Source organism: Pleurodeles waltl, chromosome 4_1 (assembly GCF_031143425.1).
Source record: "Pleurodeles waltl isolate 20211129_DDA chromosome 4_1, aPleWal1.hap1.20221129, whole genome shotgun sequence".
Classification (NCBI taxonomy): domain Eukaryota; kingdom Metazoa; phylum Chordata; class Amphibia; order Caudata; family Salamandridae; genus Pleurodeles; species Pleurodeles waltl.
Genome location: NC_090442.1, coordinates 327,427,916 through 327,454,084, shown reverse-complemented (window position 1 = coordinate 327,454,084; position 26,169 = coordinate 327,427,916). Strand labels below are relative to the sequence as shown.

Sequence of the window (26,169 nt, the reverse complement as noted above, 5' to 3'; positions counted from 1 at the left end):
GCCGCCTGAAAAGAAAAGAAGAAAAAATGAGGTAGCGCCAAAACATCCAACAACTTGGACAAGCAAGACAATGGTAAGGAAGGGGAGAACTCAGGAAACAAACCCAACCTACCATCAGACCTTGAAGATGCAGCCACTCTCTTGCAGAAGCAGACGGAACCTGCAGGAGGCACCGAAGAAACTGACGGAGTTGTGCACCCCTGGAGGTAGGAAGGGACACCATCCCAGTCTCCGTATTGAAAAAGGCACCAATATACTCCAGACACTGAGAGGGAGTCAGATGAGACTTGGAGGGATGTGTAGGGAAACCAAAATCCCCCAACAGGGAGACATTGGAGGACGTGACTGCCAGAGATTGGTTCAGACAAGGTGCATGGATCAGAAGGTCGTCGTGATACAGGTAGACCAGAACACCCCTGAAATGCAGGAGATGCACCACCGAGGCCAGAACCTTGGTGAAAATCTGGGGGGAGGACTTGAGTCCAAAAGTGAGCACCTGGAATTGCCAATGTTGGGAGCCCACTGCAAGCCTCAGAAACCTCTGAGAGGAGGGGGCCATTGGAACATGTAGATAGTGGTCCTGAAGATCGATCTTGGTCATGAAGTCCCCTGGAGAGACCAAGGGAATCTCCTGATGCAAAGAGGACATCAAAAATGCAATGTCAGTACAAAGCGGTTAAGAAACCTAAGGTCGATGATCAGATAAAAATCCCCCGTGACTTTCCTGACCATGAAGACATGGGAACAGCATCAGTACCCCCTCTCCTGAGGAGGAACCAGCTGAATCGCACCTTTTAGGACCAGGGAGGAGATACCATTGGCAAGAGATGATTGCTTCACCGGATCCTGAGGCCAATCCGTATGAAGGAAGTAAAGATCCGGAAACTCCTGAGAAACGTGCAGGCAAACATCCTGGGAACACCACCTGAAGAACCCAGGCATCTGTGCTGGAGGCAGCCCAAACTGGAAATAACTGAGACAGGCTCCCCCCAGTGGGAGATCCTGGGGGGCCAGGTGAGTCAGGAAGGAGGCTTCTTACCACCTCTACCACGAGGCTGATGAGAGGCACCCCCCGAAGGAGGACCCCTACGCTGGAACGGGGAGTGGAGAGGCAGGGAATCGGGCTGGTGTTTCCGAAACTGATCCCCCGTCTCTTAGCACCATCCCAAACTTTAGGTCTCGGACGGAAAGGCTGAACATGTTTCTGACACTTGAAGGATTTCCTGAGGACCTCCTCCAGTTCATCCCCAAAGAGTTTAGAACCACCAAAGGGCATGTGTAATACCCATTCTTCTGGGAGGAATCAACCCTCCAGCCTGTGAGATGGAGATGACAGCGAGCGGAAACAGAACCAGCAATGGCCATAGCAGAAGCCTTAAGAGAGTCAAAAACAATATCCGAAAGAAACTTAGCTTAAACTTCCATACAGGACAGCAAATCAGAGAAATCTTCACCCTCCTGAATGGCAGAGGAAAGGGACTGAAAATCCATAACAAGCAACTGAGAACTATAGACCTAATGGACATCATAACACAAAGAGAGACTAAGACCAGCGTGAGATCTCTTGAAAGGAGCCCTGACCTTCTTATCAACAGGATCAGACAAAGTCACATCCTCAAAAAGTAAAGAAGGTTTACGCACAAGGTTAGAAATTAAAGGGTCCAAAGCGAGAACCTGAGGAACAGAATTCTTCCCTGGTGACAAAGGATACAAGCGACCCATAAAATGAGGAACAGAGACTCTATCAGGATTCTTCCATTCATGCTGCAGTAAGGACTGGACAACAGGGATAGCAAGAAGCTTGGGAAAGGAAGGACGCTGAAACTGCCAGAACCAGTCACCATTAGTAGAATGCTGAGGTGAATCCACAGGGAGTTGGAGACTGGAGGATAAGAAAGAGATCACAGGTTCCAAATCCTCCTTTAAAATATATTTTCCCTTAGAGGAGGCACTAGACGGAAACCCAAGATCATCCTCATCATAATCCAGAGACAGCCAGGAGGAGACTGAAGAAAGGGAAGAAACAGACCAGGCAGAACCAGAAGAAGAAGCCTGAGAAACAGGGGAAGACTGCCCATGTTGGGAAGTAAAGACGTCTGAGAGCTGACGAACCATGTCCTGGAGGTAAACGTCAGGCACAAGGGGACGATGACATTGAACCCCACCATCACGCACCCGTGCTGGAGGCAAAGGAAAAAGATAGCGTCTCTTCCCAGCATGCTTCCCCATGGTGGATATGTGCAGAGTCAACAAAACCACAGAGCGACCAGAAGAAAAAGCAACCTAGGACCTAAGGGAGGACTACCAGAAACCAAAAAGGAAAACAGAAGGACCCTCAGGCGTAAAAAAAGACACCAAGAGGAAAAAAGGGGGAGGGTAGGCGAAAGCTGTAACCAGCCCACAACACAGGAAACCAACACAGAAGGCAGGCCAAACCGGTACCCCGGCACATCAAAGAGCGCTGGCCCCCCAAGCGGGCCAGCACAAAAAGCACCAGGCCATGGGGCACAACACCAAGCCCAGGTACCTAGCCTAGGCATAAGGAAAGCATCAGCGTCGGAGAGGGCAGCTCCATAAATAACATAGGATGCCCTGCCCCTTCCCCACCGGGAAATAGGGTCCCCTCGCAACCCAGGAGGCGCCAAAAGGCAAGAAACAGGGTGCCCCCGTAACCCAGGAGGCACCAAACGCAGGCCAGAAAACAAAAAAAAGGCACCCAGGCAAATCACAGGGGGAGCACCAAAGATACATGAATTTGACCTGCAAGGAAGCCGGTATGCACAAAAGCAGCGCTCATGCAGCCCCACTCACCGTAATAAAAGTTCAGAATAACTCCAAGGGCACCTCTGCAGCCCAAACGGCACTTGTGAGAACAGGTTGTTCCGGGGAAGAGCAGGGGCAATATACACATGTTCTTCTTCCCTTTTTTAGAAAAGGAAGAAGTAGCTTCTAAAAGGTGATGTGAGGAGTGAAGAGAGCACTTCACTACATGAAGTTTTCCATTGTTTTCTTATGGGTAACTATTATGTTCATAACATACGATTGGCAGTGACAACACTTTTCTTACTCAAAATGTAAAATTAAGATAATGAGAGTGTGCAGAATTTTTCAAATGAATGTAAAAAACGTTTCTGCTTTCTAAAACTAGAGGGGTACTTCGATCTAAAAAAACTACTACAATTGATTAAATCTTATTTTCAAAACGTTACTATTTATTAAACTTTTTACGTCTTTTTCTACACCGGTTTAACGCTCACAGAAAACATGGTTGCTAAGGTTTAGTTAGGACACAATTAATTTGCAGAGTTTCACTCGCATGAGGTAAGTGGTGGAGTGGATTAACTCGCAGGCCCGTTACCTCAGGAGACTTGCATGCTTAAGTAACGTGTACAAGTAGTTTCTCACTCTTTCGTAATTGAGTCCCTCTAGTTCCTAAAGGGTGTTGTTCATATCACAACTCTGCCACACTTTCTGCAGTCTAGCCACGAGAGGCTCTTTTTCGCGAATGAAACAGGACTATTTCACGTACCGGTCTGTTGTATGGAAGTAATTGGAGGGGACATTTTTTCTTTATAAAAACGCTATTTTTCTTCTTTGGTCGCTTCATGTGTTTTTTTTTCCTTACTGTTTTTGCATTTATACCACAGATTCCACTTTGTTTCCACTGTTTTCTTTGCGCGCTTTATTTTCCCTGACCTGTTTTTTAAGTAGTGAAAAATGCCATTCTTTTAATCAAGAGAACTTAGGTTAAGTAGTAGCACATTCCAGAACGGGTAACATATTCCAGAACGGGTACTCAAAGTTCCTCCCCACGAATCTTAAACTCATTTTTCTTGTCATTCTCTTGCAACCAACGGTCTTTCAAATAATTAGTTTGTGCTTTTGATAACGGGCTGGGTAAGAAAGACTTATCATCCACTGTTGGAATGACACATCAGTGGCATTCTCGTTATGATCTTAGTTATGACATCGCGCCCTTTCAGGACATTTAGGGGGTTATTCTAACTTTGGAGGAGGTGTTAATCCGTCCCAAAAGTGACGGAAAAGTGACGGATTTACCACCAGCCGTATTACGAGTCCATTATATCATATGGAACTCGTAATACGGCTGGTGGTATATCCGTCACTTTACCGTCACTTTTGGGACGGATTAACACTCCTCCAAAGTTAGAATAACCCCCTTAGTGAGGCTACTGATTAATTGTGGATACTCCCGAATACCTGTATAGACATTAAATCCACGCTGCAGGAAACACAGTTGTTAGACTGTGGGAGAGAGAGAGGACTCAATCTTGATATGAGCTTTGACTGAGCTCCAGTTCAGTAAAAAATCCAGAGACCGAAAGCACCCAAGGATTCTGTTCATAAATCTCAGCGTTACCTTGGTCACTTGGGACTAGCAACTAAGCCTTTCTCACAGGAAAATGTATATGATACATGTAGGGCAACACAAAATCAATATTGCTATGAAGAAATTAATGTTTCAATATTTACAAAACACAGACGGGTCTAGTGCCAAAGTATAAATATGGAGTTAGTTTTGCACTGAATTTGCGTAAAAAAAAAAATGGCACAAATTCGGCGCAAAACAAGTATAAATATGCCCCTATGTTTATTATCCTTTTGTTGTGAAAGGGGCTGGGCCATGGGGGTGACGAGCAGTGAGGGGAGTGCACAGAGCACTCCCCTCATAGTGCATGTATGTTTGGCCGGCCATCTTGAGCCGGCAAAACACACATGGGCACTGTGCTCTCTCCAGCCCGCCACTGTGGCTGTTGAGAGCGGGCACAGGCTCCCAGTCTGTCTGGGCGCTCCCAGCCAATCCTAACGCTGGTCTGAGCAGCATCAGGATTGCCCGCAAGGCAGGCTGGGAGCCTGTGCCTGCCTGCTGAGAAGACGGATGAGCGGCAGCGCAAAGCAAAGGTACTTATTTAAAAATTAATTTATTTTTTATTTATTTATGTCCCGCCTGCATTTCCCTTGCACGCCGCCCCTCCCCCTGTAACTCCAGGAAGTCGTATCTGAGTTTTACTCCCTTTACCTCCTTTCTTACAAGAGCAGTTTATCTTGTATCCAAAAACATTTATGCTGGTTGAAATTCGTTAAAGGACAAGGCTGGATATTGTGTCTGGGCAGCCCTTCTTTGGGTCAGATATCATTTCATGACATCACACTGACGTCTTGAGTCTTGTGGCAAAAATATGGGAAATCTTCCCCTGTAAAGCTCAGGTCGTCAGGGAAATGGTTTCTAAGCCCATATGGAACATTTTAGAATCTATTCCCAATTTTTCAGGGGTTGCGCCTTGGACAGCCAGCCACGGATTGAAGTGGAAATGAAAGTTTTTCCCCACTTTCAATCAATAACATAGCCAAATAGTCAGTTTTATCTGGTTCTTCTTGCACCGTTGTCCTGGAGCCTCTTCTTGTGCACCAATAAGAAGCTAGCTTTCCTAACATGGAGTGTATCTTCTTAGAATCATAGATTGAGGGGGAATCAGGAATAACACCCTTTAGTCCTTCACCAAGAGACAGCAAGCATTACTGTAATTTTAGAATGGTGGGAACATTGTTTTATAAGGCTGAACGACTAGTGACTGGCTAACATCCATACATGTATCATAGCATTCCAATGTATTCTCCTCTTTCTTTTCTCAACCGTAAAGACCAGTTCTCTCCAACCTATCTAACAAACGCCATGTTTGGAAGATTGACAACATGGTGAGAAGCACCCTGAGTTAAACGTCTCTGCCTGCCTCATAGCTTCTCCAAAAATCTGATTTTCACCCCTGCCTTTTGCCCCAGAAAGTAAGACATCTGACCGTTTATGAGGCTTGAGGCCACATCTCTACATAGGGATCTAATCAAAGCATTCCATTTTACCTACTAGATGTCAGTACAGAATTCTATAAAGAAATTGGTACAAAATACTCAAACATTCTTCTCCTTCATTTTTCAACAGGAAGACTCTGTTCCTAAAACTCGATGTACAATCTATTCCCCAATGTCTTATTCTTCTCCTTGGCAAGATGGTGAGAGGGAGCTTTTGCTAAGATTCTCTCCCCCACATCAGCCACTAAACAAAATATGCATCCCTTCCAGCCCTAGCATGATCAAAGTTAAGCATACATCTCCCAGGCCTGCTTTCCAGGGAGTAAGGATCTTAAATATTTATGACAGCCTTTGGCTACAAAGGGGACAACTGGAAGGGTTCCCTTTCGGCTTCTATCTGTCCATAATGGAAGGAAGATGCGTTTTGAGGGAGCTACCCTTCTGCCATGCTAGCATGAAGGGTCACGCACATGGGATCCTCACCCATATCTGGCGGTACAACCTATATAATGAAGTCAGATTGACTGAGACGGAAAACAGATTATTGGAAAGTTCAGACTTGCCCTCGCTAGACTATAGTGGTTCTTTCCAGTTACAATTTACCTATTATGCTGCATCAGACCAACCATAGAAGTAGCACTTTCGATCATAGAGAATGCCAGCTCCCCTAGAACAAGCATATGTCTTACAACAGTGTTCTTCTGACTTACTTGCAGATTCTCATTTCACTCCCATCAGCTTTGTTGGTATTGCTCTCCCCTCGGTCCTCCAGTTTTTCTCCTTACGTAGATATTCTATTACTTACCTTGTGCTCTGGTGTACCTATTTCACTCCTGCAGTCTTCATCCGTCTCAATGCTCCAATGCTTCAGATGCTTCAATTGATCTTAGGGCACAATTCGAGGTAAATCCTGGGGCTAGTTACAGTTGATCAGTAGTATGATCTGTGTACAAAATGGACAACCATTGTACTTACCATTTGTGAGTAGATCCACTTTTGAAGTTTGTTCCTGCAAGAAATGCCTGTGCCACCAGTCATGTTCAAGCTATTCTGTATTAGATTTTCTTACCACCCGGCTGCGGTGTCTTTCTCTTTCACTTCCTCCCTCAACCCTTTCAAGGGTCCTCCCAAGACCTTCAATTCTTTACAGGGCATATACAGACTTCTAAGGGGAGGTGGATGTGTTGACTTTGGATTCCTATGTTTGTGCAATTGGTTCCCACACTTTTATCATTGTTAACGTTCGCAGATATGACGGGGGCTTGTTGAGACAGAAGGCAGTGACAGTTGATCAAAACTTCGTCTAAGAAGAGTTTTGTTTGCTGTTATTCCTCTTTTCACAGATGACTGTCAAACAAGAGGGGTCTACAATACAGGAAGTCTCCTCTTTCAGAACACGTCTGATCTGAGGCTCAATAAAACAACTTCTCACCTCTCCCAGGCTGAGAAAAGTTTAAAGACGGGTACAATCGGGTGAGAGCAATCCTTTTATTTGTAGAAAAATACGTTGTCCGTTACAGGAGCAATGTCAGCAACCGACCATCTAGTTCAACCGCCGCCAATCGAATCCTCCCTCTCCCTGTCTTGTGATGTAGATCGAATGTAGATCTACATTCCACATTCGATCCACACATCACACACATCTTTGCCCTTATCAAACCAAACAAACAAAAAATACATAACAATATATATATATAAATATACAGTTTTTTTCAAAATTGAAATACCATAACCACTCTTATTTGCTTCCCATCACGAATTCCTTGAAATGCCTTGGTAATTTCCTTTCTCTCCGACTTTTTCAAATAGGTATTCTCACGTTCCCTAGACTCACTCCCTTCAACCCCACCAGACTGCACCCCCTCAGATTGCAATATAGAATAATTGTGAGGACAAGTACCCATTATCTTCATTTGGATCTTTTTCCACCTTCCCTTGGGGAATGCTGTACGCTTTAAACAAACTTACATGACCCAAATTACGTATTCTTCCATCTTCAAGTTGAACAGCACCATCCAAAACCTTCACAACTATCATAGGACGCGACCATCTAGCATTCCTTTTATTTATCAATCCATGATTTTTCACACGCACATACCGTCCAACCACACAACTCTGCATAGATTTTCCATTGTTGATTCTTCTCAGCACTTTATTTTGATACTCTTGCACCCATTCTCTCACAGAACTAAAATCTTTCTTTGTTTTCTGTTCCTTAACCACCAAGGAATTAATCTGGAAGATGGTTACTGACCCCTCAATAACTCAAAAAATGCTTTGCCAGTAACTGAATGTGGTGTAATCCTGTAAAATAACAACATACTTTGGATGACCTCCTTCCAAGATAAATTAGATGCGAAAGCTAATTGTATAGCTTCCTTGATTACTTTGTTAAATCTCTCGACCTGACCATGTCCTTCAGGATGATACAATGATACCTTCACATGACTTACACCACAATTTTTCAAAAAGGATTGCATCTTATCAGATGTAAGTTGCACCCCATTATCTGAAACCATAGTTTCAGGAATGCCTTCCCTTGCGAATACATCCTTTAAAAATTCAATAACTATCAGTAGTTATATTGCCAACTATACGAACTTATGGGCATTTGGAAAAATAATCAACTAGGACAATAGCATATGCTTCCTTAGCAGGTAATTTAACGAACAGACCCATAAAATCGATCACAACTTTGCGCCACGGGCTATCTGGTAGTTCAACCATCTGTAATGGCACCACTAATTGTTTCATAGATTCATCACTCAATACACACTTACTACACTCTCTTACCCAATGGTCCACCATACCATCTAGTCCCGGCCACCAAAATATTTATTTGATCTTCCTCCTAGTACTGGCCATGCCACCATGACCTTCATGCCCCAACCTGACAATAGTGTCACCCATGCCACAGGGAGACACACTTTTATTAACTCTCAATATAATGTAATTTGACACAGACAATTCCTCTTTAACCTTCCAGTATGTACTACACTCACCTCACAAATTCGGTTCTGATAGCCACCCCTTCAAAATAAGATCCTTCACTTTAAACAAAATCTCATCCTCCTGCATTTCCTTCATCCACACACATTCAGATATCCCACCATCCACACTCCCGTTTTGCAGGAACATCACATCTTCATGAGTGAATGCAACATCACACTCACCATCGTCAACCTCTTCAACACTTCTTTGAGATAGTGGTAAACAAGACAACCCATCTGCCACACAATTACTCTTCCCCGGAAGATGCAAAATCTTGAAGTGGTACATTTGTAATTTTGAATCCAACCTTGCCAACCTAGGAGTAAGGTTCCTTCCCCCTCCCGTACTCAAAATGTTAACCAGAGGCTTGTGATCTGTACAAACTTTAGATTTGCTCCCCCATATATACATTCTAAATCATTGTACAGCCCAAGTGGTAGCTAACAACTCTTTCTCAATCACAGAACAGTTTCTCTCTGCTTGAGACAAAGTACAAGAGGCATGTGCGACCACCCTCGTGTTCCCTTTCTTCTGTTGAGACAATACTGCTCCAATACCTTTTCCAGAAGCATCCACTGATATAGTACATTCAGCAGTTTCATCAAACGATTTTAGGCAAGACACATTGACAATTTCTTCCTTTATAGTTGCAAACTCCTTGGCATGTATCTGTTCCCAGCAAAACATCAAATTTTTCCTCAGCAAGGCACGGAGGTTCTCCACTTTGGATGCAAAGTTTTCCACAAAACAAGAATAAAACTCTGCTGGGCCTAAAAATGATAACAATTGTTCCTTGCACTTAGGTTCTGGAGCTTCACGAATAGCTTTAACATTAATAATCTTAGGTCGAATACCATCCTTCGAAATAATATAACCTAAATATTCCACACAGCTCTCACCAAAGTTGCACTTTTGATCCTTAACAGCAAGTCTCTCAATGCTGCAATACTGCCTTTAAATTTCTGTCATGTTCAATTCTGTCTTTTCCATATACTAATATATCAACTTGGAACACCTTTGCACCCTTAACATTTGAAAGTATTTTGAATAACTCCCTTTGGAAAACCGCAGATGCACTAGCCAATTCAAATAGCATCCTTTTATACTGGTATAACACAAAGAGAGAGTATTGGGAGTAACCCAACCCCACACTAACTCCTGTTTAAGCTAGAGACTGCAGACACACAAAGTGTATGGGATGGTGTAGGGTGGAACAAGTCTCTTATGACCTGGTCAATGTACACTCGTTAAGTGATTGCCTTAGTGAATGTGGATGTATGGGTGTGACGGGTGGCTAGACCTTTTTAGGGAGTTCCCTTTATGGACTAGGTAGTCTCACACACATTATAGTGTCATGCTTCATCATATGGCCACCTAGCCCCACCCATGTAAGATGATACTACATGGGCGGACTCAACCTCATTGTTAAAAGAACTTCAAAGGGAGTGCTGAGATTTTATCTTGCTGGATAATACAAGGGATCCAGGTAAGAGTAGTGAAAGATAAAATTACCTTACAAATCACCTGTTTGGTTAGGAAATTGAATATTGGTGTTTGTAGATAAGGATAAAATCGAGGATGGAGACGCCTTTGAGTGTGATGCCTCAAGGTGTCTAAAAGATGGGGACCAACATGTTTCTGCCTGCACTAAGAGCCAAAACGGTCTGGGGCATTCATCAGGGTCAAAGTAGTCTACACAAACTAACGCGACAGGACTCCTGTAAACAAACAAACCACGTTATGGCATCTACCGTCCCCCACGGGTCACTTCCCCTGTGGCAATTGTAGTGTTTGCCGGTTCACTAAAAAGACTACCAAATTAGAACTTGGGCTCCAGACCCTTTGGGAGCTGAGGACACTCACAAACTGCAACAGAAGAAACGTCACTTATATGATAAAATGCCCTTGTCAACTCATGTATATCGGCATGACCACCAGGAGAGTGGGAATACTGCATCCTGAGGGCCTCGCAGGAATAGCAGGAGGACTGGACTCTGGTAAGTTATATCTTTACTTCTATATCCCCCCCACCTCACCTGCATGCCATCACATACCCCCACCCTCACCCCCATTACTCCAACACCTCGCGTATGCCCCAACAACACAGCCCACCCATCCCAATCCCAAGCCCTGCATGCAACACCCCTGCATAGACACCCATCACCAAGGCATGTCCAGTACAGATACTCACCCTGGCCCCAAAATCACTAATCACACAAGGGCCAACACAATAATGCAAGCACAGGAGTAGAGGGTACCTCACCCATTGCACAAGATGGCACACACAGATACAATAACTATGCATTTACACCCGAACAGGACCCATACCCAACGTCACCCAATCGGAGGTGCCAGACATATCCAGTCCCCCCACAGTGATGACAGCAGCTTTGCACGCCTGGATCAAGATGACCAACCCGGCCCATCAGGGACCTCTGGACAGTCGGTTCCCCTGCCACTGTCACAAACCACCACAGACCCTCCCCCCTCAGGAAACAGCAGCACAGCACCCACCCAGTTGGCCCATCCCTCTGTCCCCAGGACACGTCAATCAGCAGTGTGTCTATCACTACAGGGACCCCCAGAACAACCCACCAACCCAAGACAATCAGGGACCTGGGGTCAGTGGCAGTGGGCACACGGTTCAGGGGACAGAGGCACAGGACAACAGGGAAACTGGGAGGACTGCTGTGCGACAGGGGAAGGACAGGCCCAGGGAACCCACTCTAAACGAGGCACTCTCCAACATCATGGGAGCATACCATCATTCCCAGGAGACCATGGGCACTGTACTGGCCAAGTTTCAAGAGACCCAGCAGATGCAGGAGGAACACTACCTGGGAATCAGGGAGGACTTGAAGTCTATCAACACCACCCTGGTCACCATTACAGGGGTGCTGGCAGACCTGGCCAACACCATGAGGGACACAGTGGCACACAAACGGGCCCCTGACACTAGCCTGGATGATGAACAGCCCTCCACCTCCGCCGGCGCTAGTGGACAGGAGGTCCCACCACAGGAACAACAGGCCACCAGCACCCCACCCCCTGCAGAATAATAACCACCCCGCAAACGGTCCCTGAGATCCAGGAACAAGACAGAGAACTTTGCCAAGACCCCCGCCAGGAAATAACACTCTCCTGATTGTCACCCTTTTGTCCCACTTTGTCACCCTGACAACTTTGAACTGCCATTACTCCACTTCCTATTCCTCCTTGGACAATGCACCTGTGAGACCAATGTACTGGACTCTACCATGGACATTACTCCACCATCACCCCAGCCCATTGCACAGCCCCTCCACTTATTTGCACAGAAATAAACACCCTTGCATCTCATATGAATATAGAGTCAGTGTGTACTTTCACAACTGTGTAATTGCAACCTCTCAGAAATATAGCAATGTCAATGTTCATGTTCACATACAAATGTTAGACATTTGTTGGGTAGCAGTAAACATGGCAGAAGGCAGAAAGTGTGACCCAGATCTGTGAAATGGAAAGCCAAAGTGACATGTCAGGGTCCATACACAGAGGTAAAAAGGCAGATTTATGCTATAGATTTATGCTATGTCCTACAGTAGTATGCAATGAGAGAAGCAGTGCCATCCTCTTACCTGTGTCTCACATGATGTTGTTTTGGTTGTCTATTCTTCTTCTGCCTCCTCCTCTTCACTGTCCACAGGCTCCACAGCTGTCACAAGACCATCATCAGGCCCATCCTCCTGCAGAAAAGGCACCTGACGTCGCAAAGCCAGGTTGTGCAACATACAGCATGCCACAATGATCTGGCACACCTTCTTCAGTGAGTAGTATAGGGAGCCACCTGTCAGATGGAGGCACCGGAATCTGGCCTTCAGGAGGCCGAAGGTGCACTCTATTATCCTCCTAGTTCACCCATGTGCCTCATTGTAGCATTCCTCTGCCGTTGTCCTGGGATTCCTCACTGGGGTCAGTAGCCACGACAGGTTGGAGTAACCAGAGTCACCTGCAAACATCGAGGGAGAATTGTTAGACATCCTCCAACCCTTAGGGACTCTCCCATACCCAGAGACCTATGTCAACTGTGTTGGGACCATGGGCTCACCTATTAGTCACACACGGTGCCTCTGGAGTTGGCCCATCACATAAGGGATGCTGCCATTCCTCAAAATGTAAGCGTCATGCACTGAGCCAGGATACTTGGCATTCACATGGGATATGTACTGGTCTGCCAAACACACCATCTGCACATTCATAGAATGGTAGCTTTTGCGGTTTCTGTACACCTGTTCATTCCTGCCGGGGGGGGGGACAAATGCCACATGTGTTCCATCAATGGCACCAATGATGTTGGGGATATGTCCCAGGGCATAGAAGTTACCTTTCACTGTGGGCAAATCCTCCACCTGAGGGAAAACGATGTAGCTGCGCATGTGCTTCAGCAGGGCAGACAACACTCTGGACAACACGTTAGAGAACATTGGCTATGACATCCCTGATGCCATGGCCACTGTTGTTTGAAAGGACCCACTGGCCAGGAAATGGAGCACTGACAGGACCTCTACTAGAGGGGGGATTCCTGTGGGATGGCGGATAGCTGACATCAGGTCTGGCTCCAACTGGGCACACAGTTCATGGATTGTGGCACAATCAAGTCTGTAGGTGATAATGATGCGTCTGTCTTCCATTGTCGACAGGTCCACCAGGGGTCTGTATGCCCGAGGATGACACCATCTCATCACCTGCCCCAGCGGAAGTGCCCTATGGAGGAGAAGGGTGAGCAGAGGGTCATACACCACATAGGTTTGACAAGACTGTTTAGAACAATCGTGATGTAATAGGTGTGTGTCGCTGTCTGTCCGTATTCCTGGCCAAAAGTGCTGTGACGAAGTTAGTTGCCCTGCCATGTGCCCCCCTGAAATGGCGTCTGCCTGACCTGTAAGGAGGGACAAGGGGAAATGAGGTAACTGCGCTGGCGTTGTGCAGCATCGCGGTAGGCAGTCGAAGACCGCGGCGCAATTCAGCATTGGTTATCATTGGGTTCCAGGAGCCAATGACGATGTACGCCGGCGGTGACGGTACGAACCGGCGCGGACGTGACCACCATTTTCTATCTGTTCACTCACTTGATACCTGACCTTCAACAGGAGAGGACCTACACTGCAAGTGCTGCTGTGACCTGAGTCTGGAAGCAACAATGGCTACAGTGTCTGGGGAAAGGGCCCCTGCCTTCACTGTGGAGGAGTTGGAGAAACTGGTGGATGGGGTCCTACCCCCGTACATGCTACTCTATGGTCCCCCAGACAAACAGGTGAGTACACTGTGAGCATGATGCATGGCACATGAATGTATGGAGTGTCGTGGATGGAAGAGATGGGGGGACAGAGGCCAGCATGTGAGGATGGTGAGTGTATGTTTTTCTGGGCCAGGGTGGGAGGTTTGGGGCCAATGAGTAAGAAGAACCGGACAGGAGAGTAACATCCATTCTTACTTCACTATTCCTCTAGGTCAGTGCCCACCACAAGAAGGGTATTTGGCGTGCCATCGCCAAGGAAGTGCGGACCCTGGGGGTCTACCATAGACGGAGCACCCACTGCCGCACAAGATGGGAGGACCTGCGCCGCTGGAGCAAGAAGGCGGAGGAGGCCCAGCTGGGGATGGCCTCCCAATGTGGAAGGGGTGCCCGTCACACCAGCTTGAGGGCATCACATCTGCCACAAGGGGTGAGTACAGTCTCATTTAGCTGACTCTGCGCGCTGTATGAGGTTTCTGGGTGGGGGAAGTGGGCTGTGGGTTCCCCTAGGCCAGGGCAGACGCGCCAAGGTAGATCCATTGTTTTGCAGGCTCAGTGCCAATCCAACCCCAAAAGTGGTAGTGGTCCTCTACACCTAGTCAGGCTCTGGTGGGTTCCAGCTGTGCATCAGATGGGTCTAGGCAAAGTCCCCCATGGGCACGTGCTTTTCCCCTGAACTGTTAGTGCATAGGGCTGCTCCCTGTGTGTTGTGTCCGCCAACAGTAGTGGTGTTGCAGGTATTGACCATGTGTCTCTTCTGTCTTTCCCCCCCTTTTTGTTTTGTCTCCCTGTCCTTGTGTGCATTAGCATCATCTGGCAGAGAAGCATTGGCACCGGAGCAGGAGGGATCTGCAACCCACATGGCCCTGGAGGGTGAATTAACGGAGTCTGATGGCACCAGTGGGACGGAGGGCGAGGGGAGCTCCACGACGGGGACAGGAGGAGACCCCAGCGACAGCGACTCCTCCTCTCATGGGAGCTCCCTTGCGGTGTGGGGCACCTCTGTGCCCACCGCATCCACAGGTACAGCACTGCCCTCCCAGCAGCCCCTCAGCATGTTTCCTGTGCCCGCTCACCCAGGAGGGTGGGCATCTCCTTCGACCCAGGCACCTCAGGCTCTGCCCCAGTCAGCCATGTTGCCCTCAGTGAGGAGGCTATTGACCTCCTGAGATCCCTCACTGTTGGGCAATCACCCATTTTGAATGCCATCCAGGGTGTCAAGAGGAATTTGCAACAAACACATGCATACCTGGAGGGCATTCATTCTGGTGTGGCAGCCCAACAGAGAGCATTTCAGGCTCTTTCCTCAGCACTGATGGCAGCCATTGTCCCTGTGTCCAGCCTCCCCCCTCCAACTTCCACTACCCAGACCCAAGCACCTGTACCTCAGCCTATCCCAAGTACACCATCAGACCAGCATGCACACTCATCAACACACAAGAGTGGACATGGCAAACATAAGCACCACACATCCCACAGGCACTCACACAAGCACCATCCCCATGCAGACACAGCAACATCCACTGCCTCCACTGTGTCCCCCTCCTCCACGTTCTCCTCCCCCTCCCAGTCTCGTCTCCACTCACACCTGCATGCTCGCACCTACATCCTCAGCCACTACCTCCATCACCAGCACACCCATCACCACACACCGCTCACGTGCAATCACCACCCCCACTACCATTCACACTTCCCCTGTGTCCTCTCCCAGTGTGTCTGTGGGCCCTCCTCCCAAAGTACACAAACGCAGGCACACACCCACTCAACAGCCATCCACCTCACAACAGCCTCCAGCCCATGCACCCTCACCCAAACTCAGAAGACGTACACCTCCTACATCCACTACCTCTTCCTCCACTCCCAAACCCCTTCCATCTTCCCGTCCCAGTGTGTCTAAAAAACGTTTCCTGGCTAATATTGACCTCTTCCCTACACCTCCCCCCACCGTCCTTCCCTTAGGGCCAGGATGTCCAGATCCCAGCCCAGCACCTCAGTCACCAAATCCTCCAGCACTGTGGTCCCTGCAAGTCCGGGAATATCAAAGGCGGCACCCATTAGGGCTGCCAGTGTGCCACCTAGCGAGGCCAAGGATCAGCCCATTTCGCCACCTGCCAAGGTGAAGAAGGTGCACACATGCCGTAGGGAAAAGCCGCACCAACCAACCAGCAAGGCCTCCTCCAAGCCAAAAGGGGACAGTGCCAAGGTCCCAGCAGCCACTTCTAAGGTAGGGAAGGGACACAAGGCTAAGGAGAAGTCTGCACAGAGCACGGAGCCTCCTGCTGAGGGACTGGTGTCACCCCTTCTGACAAACAGAGCAGCAACCTGTACGGCGGTGGACACCACCACCTGCACCACCACCTACACCTCCACCTGCACAGCCACCTGCCCCGCCACCTGCACTGCTACCTGCACCGCCACCATCTGCACGTCTGCTGCCTCAGCAACAGTCCCCAGCATCATCCCCAGTGGGCAGCCGTCCAAGGCTGCAGGAGACATCCTGCTGTCTCCCTCCACAGGTGCTGACACATGCACCACCGGCAGCATCTCCACCACAGACACCGCTGCTGCCACCGCCACCAGCCCTGCGACGTGCACAGACAGTGGACCACAGCTGACATGGACAACATTCCCAGTGGACAGCTGTCTGGGGCTGCAGGAGACATCCTGGACCCTGCACAGTGTACGTGAGGTACCATAACCAGCACTGTTAGTACCAGCAGTTGGCAGGCAAAGTTGCAGCAGGGTGGAGTGTGTCTCTGACTCCATGGAGTATCATGCTACCTGTTCCCAGGCAATCTTGTGGCATACACACCCAGGTGAGGGAATGGGACCTGCCACACAGCATGTGCAGCACTCTGGGCACAAAGCCCCCTCCAGAACCAGTGGGAAGATACATCCACTACCCCAGTCCTTTGCAGGATGAAGCACTCTGGGCACAAATCCCCCTCCAGAACCAGTGGAGAGATACATCCACTACCCCAGTCCTTTGCTGGATGAAGCACTCTGGGCACAAATCCCCCCCTCCCCCCCCCCCAGAACCAGTGGAGAGATACCTCCACCACCCCAGTCCTTGGCAGAATGAAGCACTCTTGGCACTAAGCCCCCTTTAGAACCAGTGTAACATGTCACACACTTGAGAGACTGTGGCTTTGCACTCCCCAGGATAAAGCAGTGGGCAAACCACCTACTTGAGAGACTTGAAAGACTGTGGCTTTGCACTTCCAAGGATAAAGCAGTGGGTAAACCACCCACTTGAGAGACTTGAGAGACTGTGGCTTTGCACTCCCCAGGACCAAGCAGTGGGCATGGAGCCCCCTCGTGGAGCAGTGGCGTTGTTCCTTCATCTGGCTGAGGTGCCCCCCCTTCCCCCTGAGGTGGCTGTTTATTTTCGACCTGATGCCCCAGCAGTGTTCTCTCAGTTTACAGTCAGGTATTATGTGTGGGCTTTGCCCATGCATTTTGGGACCACTGGTCCACAGACAATGATTGGAACACTATCCGGACTTGTTTAGTTGCGGTACATATTTGTATATACTGATCTGTTACAGACCTTTTTCCATATCTGAATTTTCTATGATTACACTTGTTACAATCATTTCCTTTTGTCCTTGTGTTCTTCCAGGGGGTAACAGGGTGTATATGTAATGTTGCAGCATGTATTTGTGTGTATGATGTTGTGGGTGAGGGTGGGGGTGTAGGTGCTGCGTGTTGCATGTGTGTGTCACTTTCTTTTTCCTCCCCCCTCCCCTGTGTGCTAGGTGAAGTACTCACTGTGGTCGTCGCCGCCGTCGTAGCTGCTACTGGTAGATGAGAAGGTAAACCAACATTGGTAGCACCTGAAGTTCAGGCTCCATGGCATCCTGGTTCCTCGTAGGGTGTCGAAAGGTGGGTGGTTTTCGTTCCTAAGACTTGTCGCTGTGCTTTTGATGGCATTGGTACCGCCCCAGAAAAGGTGGTAGATTAGTGCCTTGTAATACAGTGGCCAGTACATTGTGTTCCGCCTGTCTGTTGGCGGTTACCACCGCGGTGTTTGTTTCTACCGCCGTGGCTGTCGGAGTGTTAAACTGGCTGTCTATGTTGGCGGTTTCCGCCATGGTCGCGATTCCATTTTTTTTACCGCCGGCCTGTTGGCGGTATTACCGCCGCTTTAACATCCACCGCCAGGGTTGTAATGAGGGCCTAAATGTCTATTCTTTTTTTAAAAAAAATTATGGATAGGTGCAAAATGGTGCTCCAGTAACAGTTATAAATTTGTGCACCTTCAACAAGCACAAATGTGTGCCTATCACCGTTGCTAATTGTTTGCACTTGAAAATATTTTTCTGAATTGCAGGCACAAGGTGTGCCTATCATCATAGAATAAGGTGAAAGGTAGGAAACCTTCCCAACCTTCCTCAAAATGACCACCACACACTATGTAGCGTGCTCTCTAAAGGAATTTGGGCATACTCCTACCCAGAATTCCACAAGTCGTTGCCGCTCCAGGTCCACTAAAAGCCAGTTACATTGTCCCATAAACACTGCCACAGTACTCCAGATAAAAGTGGCAGCACATTCTTGATCGTCGCTGGTAGCGTGTCCCCAATCCTTGTTTGAACGGCTACCCAGCATCCAAAACTCCGAGCACAGCAACACAGGAAAACGCGATCGCTGATTAAGGCATCAATATTGCTCCTGCCCACCTCGTCGCCATTGTAAAGACGGGGACAGTCGGGTGAGAGCAATCCTTTTATTTGCATAAATATATGTGGTCCTTTACAGCAGCAATGTCGGCAACCGACCATCTAGTTCAACCACCACCCATCGAATCCTCCCTCTCCCTGTCTCCCTGTCTTGTGATGTAGAGTGAATGTAGATCTACATTGCACATTCGATCCACGCACCACAAAAAGGTATAGGAAAACCTAATTACCAGTGTCCTGTAGGGTGCCTAGCCTGGACAGGAGCTTAAAGACATTAGGTTTCACCTAGCATACAAAAAGACTGACATATACTCAGTCACAGTGCGTGCAAGGGGCGGGGCTGTGCCCGGGGGAGTGGGGAATAAACAATAAGCATTGAATTTAAAAAAAAAAATTACCTGCACGACGCCGCTCTGCTCCTCCGTCTCCTCTTCTGCTGCAGGTGGGCAAAGGCTCCCAGCCTGGCCTGCAGCCAATCCTGATGTTTAGGATTGGCTGGGAGCACCCTGCCAGGGCACTCCCAGGCAGACTGGGAGCCTGTGACTGCTCTCTCCAGCCTGGCAATAAAGTGCCGGGCTGGAGAGAGCATACTGCGCATGTGTGTTTGGCTGGCCTGAGACAGCCGGCCAAACATGCATTCACACTGAGGGGGAGGGCAATGCACTCCCCCTCACTGCTCGTAACCCCCGTGGCCCAGCCCCTTTACAAGAAAACGATAATAAACACAGTTTATTATTGTTTTCTTGTTAAGGTTTTGCAGCTGCCGATGCTGGCAAAGGATCCACCCCTGCATGCACTAATATCATAAAACATTGTTGAGGTGGCACACTAAATGAAATTCCTTCTTGGCTAACCCGCTTTATTTCGGATACTTAATAAAATGCAAAAAAGGTGTTTCTACACCTTCCCAAACCAAATTTAGAAACAAGTAAATGTTTGAATCTGCAAGGAATTACCAGTGCATATAGCTGCATTCTCACAAGCCAAATAGCCCATATTACCCCTGCAAATATGTACAACTTACGTGCTTTCAATTTGAACACTACGAAGCTAGCCTTTATTTTTTTATAAACAAAACAAGAAAAGATGAAATATCTAATATCAAAATTAGTATTTTACACACAGAATGGGGTTCATTGCTCTATAACAGGGAGTCCTGGAATACGGCATGATGCGGCTGCTGCTGCTTCTCAGACCATGTTCAAAGTGTTTGCTTTCTCAAGTGAAGGGTGAAAGCTTTGATGTGGCTCACATGGGGTGTTAGACTTTTGTGTAATAGGTACACGTTATGAATTTTGATGTTTGAGTTGCACAAAAGTCAACAATGCCTATGAATATAGCCTTGCAGTTATAATAAATTAAGAAAATGAATATGCAGTGAAGGTCAGCAGCCCATCGCATTCGAGATGTAAAAAGTGCAAACTATCAAGGCCAAACAGAGGGATTCATGTAACATGGGCTTTCCAATAATCATAGTTTTGAAAGCTTTTTGCAATGACTACAAGCAAAATTGCCGTTCATATTTCTTTCATACCCAAATAGTGTGATATAATATGGGGTCACTTCAATTGTAGTATGGAACAGTACTTGTAAAGTTTATTTGGGAGGAGGGCGAACACCTTATGGTAATATTCATCAGTTGTTTGGTTGGCATATGATGCTCTCTAACGTCGTCACAGCTGGAAGGTGCAGATTTTAGGCTGAGTGAAAGGCTGTGAGAACTGGGATACAATTATTAAAATTAGGGTTGAGTGAATTTGATTTTCAGTTGCCAATAGGGATATGCAAGTCCTTGCACAAATCATATTTTTTTCAGGGAATAGGATTCTCCTTGCCCCATACTGAAAGAACCGTGACTAGCAGGCAGTATCCTGCAGTAGCCCAGTGGACCACTGCAAGAGTGGCAGACTGCAACAGACTGCAGATGAATTGCAGATACTTGGCCCACAGCTATCTTGATTGGCTTATTTCAGCAAATTGGATTTGTTCTAAAAGAAGGGACCTACTGTGATTACTTTACAGTGTGGCAAATCAGATTTCTGAAACACCATAAATCTGTCTGACCCTAATTTCAACCTTGTTTTAACGCCATTTTTATTGGCTGCTGACTGGCAATTACCAAATCTGTGGGATGCCTGTGTGAGCACGTCTGACCTTATTTGGTTTCTTATCTTTAGTTGATAATGGGACACGTTAGAGGTTCGATGTACCTTTTAACTGCATGGAAGACGTTCAAACCCTAAGCCCAATACATCATAATTATCATTAAATAAACAGTAAAACCCTTTAGAGTCAGTAACTTATCACACACCATGACCCATTTGGTCATGAATAACTACACCTTTAGTATAAATTAGAAAATATATTTTCCTAGATATTATTGATAATATCACGTAAATTAGTCACAAAACCACATGATATACATATAAAAACAACACTGGTTGACCAAATCTTCTAAAGAATCAATTTGATTAAAGCATTAATAACGAATCCCTCTAAACTCAGTAACTGCGCAATGGAAATGACATACCTTTGAATTTAGCAACTGAGTAACATCAATACAGTTTAGTTTGAGGTAATAAACCTCACTAACCTCAGATTAGAATAACATGTTTGGGCTTCATGCAAAACGTTTTAGTCACATAAATTTGTAAAACATCTAACTATGGCTCTGTCAGCCATTGCAGTTGGTACCTAGAAACAAAAGACAAATTCGTAACAGGAAACATCAGCATTGTTATGCCTCTTCTCATTGATCCAAAGCTGCAATTATCTTCGTCAGTTGGACGTCAGTTCGATCAGCAACCATATAGTGAAAGGGAAATGGTTCAGAATAGGGGACTCTAAGCTCTCCGAACTATTAGAAAGCAATGTCTAAGGAATCAGCATTCAGTATCAGATGTTTTTAACAATCAAGTTAAAGATCGAAATTTTCTCAATAAAAGAATCAAAGGAGAATAAACCTCACCGGGGAGAAGGAAATCGAGAGAATGGGCTCACACCTTTTGGTGCGGTCAGATAAAGTTAAATTCGTCTAAAACACTTCCTACTCTGTCATTGGTCAAAGAATTGTACATTAGCCATTAGTCCAGTAAAATTAGAAATGCGAATCTAAGATATAACTAAACAGTCTTTCACACATTGATGACTGGCTCCTCTTCTCCTGCGCACATAGTCCGACTCGTCAGGAAACATTTTAGTATCCATCTTTACTTTAGTCAGTGCATGCATTGTTGGCTCCAGGGAACATCGCTTTCTCACACTTCAAGTTAACATTTGTAATAGTTTGAAAACAACAGGATTTTACAAGCATTTACTCATGAGAAGGTTAAAAGGTTAAAACATTTGCTACTGCTATGATTTGGTCATTCTTCAGTTAGAACAATACATCTTTATTTTTCCTAAACATTTCATGCTTTTATTCAGACATTTCATTTTAATATGAGGCCCAGACCTCGCTAACTTAAGGCCTATAGTTAACAATCAAGTACATAGCATTTAATCGTTAATATGACACAGTTCGGCAGAATTAGCATTCATATAAATTCTGAATAAACATGAATACGCCTTTAGTAAATCATTACATATTAGATGGCTGCCATTCAAGTGGACACATATTTCGAGTTGCATATTATTTTTCAATGTTAATTCAAATTCTAGGCAGATTCATGATTCAGGATACAGTCAATATTTATTAGTAAAATTCAGCTTTCAAACCTGTACATCCCAGGGGTAGTTTTCTACTGTACATGCACAAGCTGTCTAAACTAAAACAATTTTTTTGTTTGGCAATAAAATCCATCCTTTCCACTTGTGAGACTGCAGAGACAGATTTTGCAAGCTTCAAAGTGAATTTGACATCAAAGACAGACATAAAATGTGCTGTTTATGCCAATCCCAAATTGTTGCAATATATTTGCTTCTCACTTCCAAATGGATGTCTACCGTTCTTCTATTCCAAAGCAAAAAAGTTATCACACATAGGGAGTGTTTACAAGTTGGACACAGCAGTATCCTTGCTGGATTCTGTTGGTCCTGGTCCTCTCTGCAGGGTCACCCAAAACCGTTTACATTCACCCCTCTTGTTTTGTTGGTTTTAGGACTCTGTACACTTTACCACTGCTAACCGGTGCTAAAGTGCTTGTGCTCATGGTAAAGTTACACTCAATCAGGGCATTTGATTTACTTGTAAGTCCTTAGTAAAGCGGTACTACATGTATCCAGTAGGAAAAGCTACTAGTGGGAATGTGGTGCTTATTGTGCCAACCAATAAATAGCCTTTAAAACATGTCTCATGCCTCCCATGTCATCCAGCGTGCACTTTTAAACAGTCATTTCGCCCTGGCAAAATAAACCTTTTGCCAGGACTAAAGCATCCCTTTAAATACATATGACACCCCTAGGGTAGGCCCTAAGCAGCCCATTGGGCAGGGCGCAGTGGATTTAAACAGTTGGGCATGTACTTTTATGTTTTTAAGCCGCGCTCTGGTGAATGAAGTTGGTGCGTTTCGAATCCACCAAGAAATTAAAGGTTCTCCTCAGAACTCAGAACCAGTAGACAATGCTGTTCACTGAAGAATCAAGAGCTACATCAGTGATTGCAATGTGGACACAGGTCACCACACTCGATCTTTAAGGCCCGAGCTAAAAAGTTGACATTTTCATGTCCTAACTATTTGGTGCTTGCGGCCTGGTTTCCGGGCCAAACGATTAGGTGTACTTGGTAAATGGCCTTTGTGTCTTTCTCCCAGTAAGTGTTACAGACTTCAGAGAGTTCCTCCTGGCCCGACTGTGGGTTCCCTCATAACCGACACAACACGATGTGATGTGACACAACTTGAAGCAACACAATGCAGGGCGTCACATTGCACTACTTCATTGCTCCTGATTGGCGACCTCTTTGGAACCAACAAAATGCAATGCATTTTGACGAAGGACCTCACATCACAGCACCTCGCAGCTCCTGGTTGGCAGCCTCATTGGAATCGATGCAGCGCAACACATAATTACTAAAGACCTTGCCTTGCAGCACCTCTTTGCTCTTGATTGGTCGACTCTTTGGAACTAATGCAGCATTATGTAACTCGGTGCAGCACTTTGCACCTCCTGATCGTCAGTGGCCCCATCAGAATCAACGCAACTTGATGCAGTGTGATGCAGGACTTCCCACTCAAGTCAGCTTGAAATGGTGACTTTCTGGTGGTCCTTTCATGACCAGATAACCACAATTGGTGCTTGACACTGTTTGGCACTACTTTTACTTAGGACTTTGAAATTGCATATCTCCAGTTTTACTGATTGGATTTTTGTCATCTGGTATCATTTTTTTAAATTAAAACGTGCTCTATTATCTAGATTGGTGTGGGATTGTTCTGGTGTGTTTTCACTTTATTTCTGCTTGTGTGTTGCATAAAAACTTTACACATTGCCTCAAAGTTAAGCCTGAATGCTTTTGTGTCAAACTACCAGAGGGTTAAGCACCTGTTAAATTATTGAATTTTGCACTTCACCTTGGGAAGGATTATGACTGTTGCTTGAGAAGAGCTCACAACCCCCCTTTCCCAACTAACAATCCAATTTCTCACTGATTCCGCCTCACGAGTTATAATTAGACCGATGTTTCCTGGGTGTGTAACCAACAGGCCTGCTTTTACCAGCCAAAATATCTGCCCAGTAAAGTCACTTTGTGCTGGGAATGTAGGTGCTGCCCAACCCTAAACCTGAGTCTTGCCTGACCATCTTCTACAGCTTGTGAGGAACATGTAATATTCTCCCTGCAAAGACATATCCTTCTATGGCCACTGAGACTTCCACATCTCACCTTCCCCTGCCTCTTGACTTTCCCCTATGGTCTCTGCATTTACCACTTACTTAGATTTATTACTTAGATTTATTTCCTACAGTATTGGGAATTCCATGAGTAATTTCAACTGGAAAAATGGTGCTGGACTATTAAACCACATTCCTTGGAGATTAACTTGCAATAGCGTGTTTGGGTTTGAGTTACCAGTCTGAGACATTGCTTCTGGCCATATGATATCACTGCACATCAACCTATGTTACTTTGTATCGAGTCCATAGCAGAAAATGGGAATGTTAGTGAAAACCCTTTCTATTTAAATGTACATGGTTAATGATAATCTTTTTCCCCCTAGGTATTACCACATTAATAGCAAATAACGTCTATGAGGCAGCTTATCCCCTTCATGATGTAAGTATGGGACTCTTTTTTAATCAAGAATGTATTCTATTTTGTTTCTTCGTTAAAATGGCAAAGAATAAGCCCTCTGTGAATATTTAATACCTAGGTTCTTTCCAGGCTGACAGTATGCAGAAGATTTAACATATGATATTCTCAGTTTATATAATGACGCAAAGTAGAAGAAAAATCAGCTGTAATTGTAATGAAGCTTATCTCAACTTGTAGTTATAAATTCTTCCTGGCAGATAGCCATCAGCCAGTCAAGCTATAGTATTTTGGTATTGTTCAGCTATGAAAATACAATAGGTAAGTTAGACAAAAAGTACTTGAAAGAGCCTTCTCTGCAGTGGCGGCCGGCATCTTTGGGAGGGAGGGGGGCGGCCAGGGCACACACACACACACACACACTCATTCTTTCACACACAGACACGCATGCACGCACGCTCATCCATTAACAACACTCATTCCATTCAAACATGCACGCTAGCACCAAACATTCATTTTACAAGATCACACACATTCATTCTTTCACACACGCACGCACGCACATCCATTAACAACACTCATTCCATTCAAACATGCACGCACGCACCAAACATTCATTTTACAAGATCACACACATTCATTCTTTCACACACACACGCACGCACGCACATCCATTAACAACACTCATAACACTCAAACATGCACACGCGCACCAAACATTCAATGTAAAACATAACACACATACATACACCTGCCTGACCTGAGCATGAAGAGTGTCTGTCAGGCTGACCTTTGTTCAGCCAGACAGACACTCTTCATGGGGTGGGGGGTGTGGCCCCTCCGCCCTAAAGGACGGGCCGCCACTGCTTCTCTGTAAGAGAGCAGTTACTTACGAAATATCATCCGATGTGAGGAAGGTGACGTCTCATCACAAAAATTCCAACCAAGCCTTGAAGAAGCAAAAAGTACCACCTCTGCTGTTATGAGAATGTTGTCATATTTTGAGGTCTGTTTCCATCAGAATTAACCCCTTCACTGATTAATCCTCTCTCGGTGTTTCACAAAGTTCAGTTCTTGGTCTCATTCTACTTTGAAAATCATTGCTTGGTGGTCTCATTCCATAGTGCTCACTTGAAGTAAACCTTTCTGAATGTTTCTGTATTTTCTGTTACTTATCCTTTCCAAGGCTACAATTCTTTTCTATA

General features: G+C 46.0%; 1 protein-coding gene across 2 annotated transcripts in view; it reads left to right on the top strand.

Annotated features, from left to right (window-relative positions):
- The window catches only part of ANO2 (anoctamin 2), a 1,564,866-nt gene that overhangs the window by 568,861 nt on the left and 969,836 nt on the right, over nucleotides 1-26,169 (top strand). For both annotated transcript variants that reach the window (XM_069228438.1, XM_069228439.1), the window contains one exon: nucleotides 24,933-24,988. In XM_069228438.1, coding sequence (XP_069084539.1) covers nucleotides 24,933-24,988 — 56 coding nt within the window. The remainder of the gene's footprint in view (nucleotides 1-24,932; nucleotides 24,989-26,169) is intronic.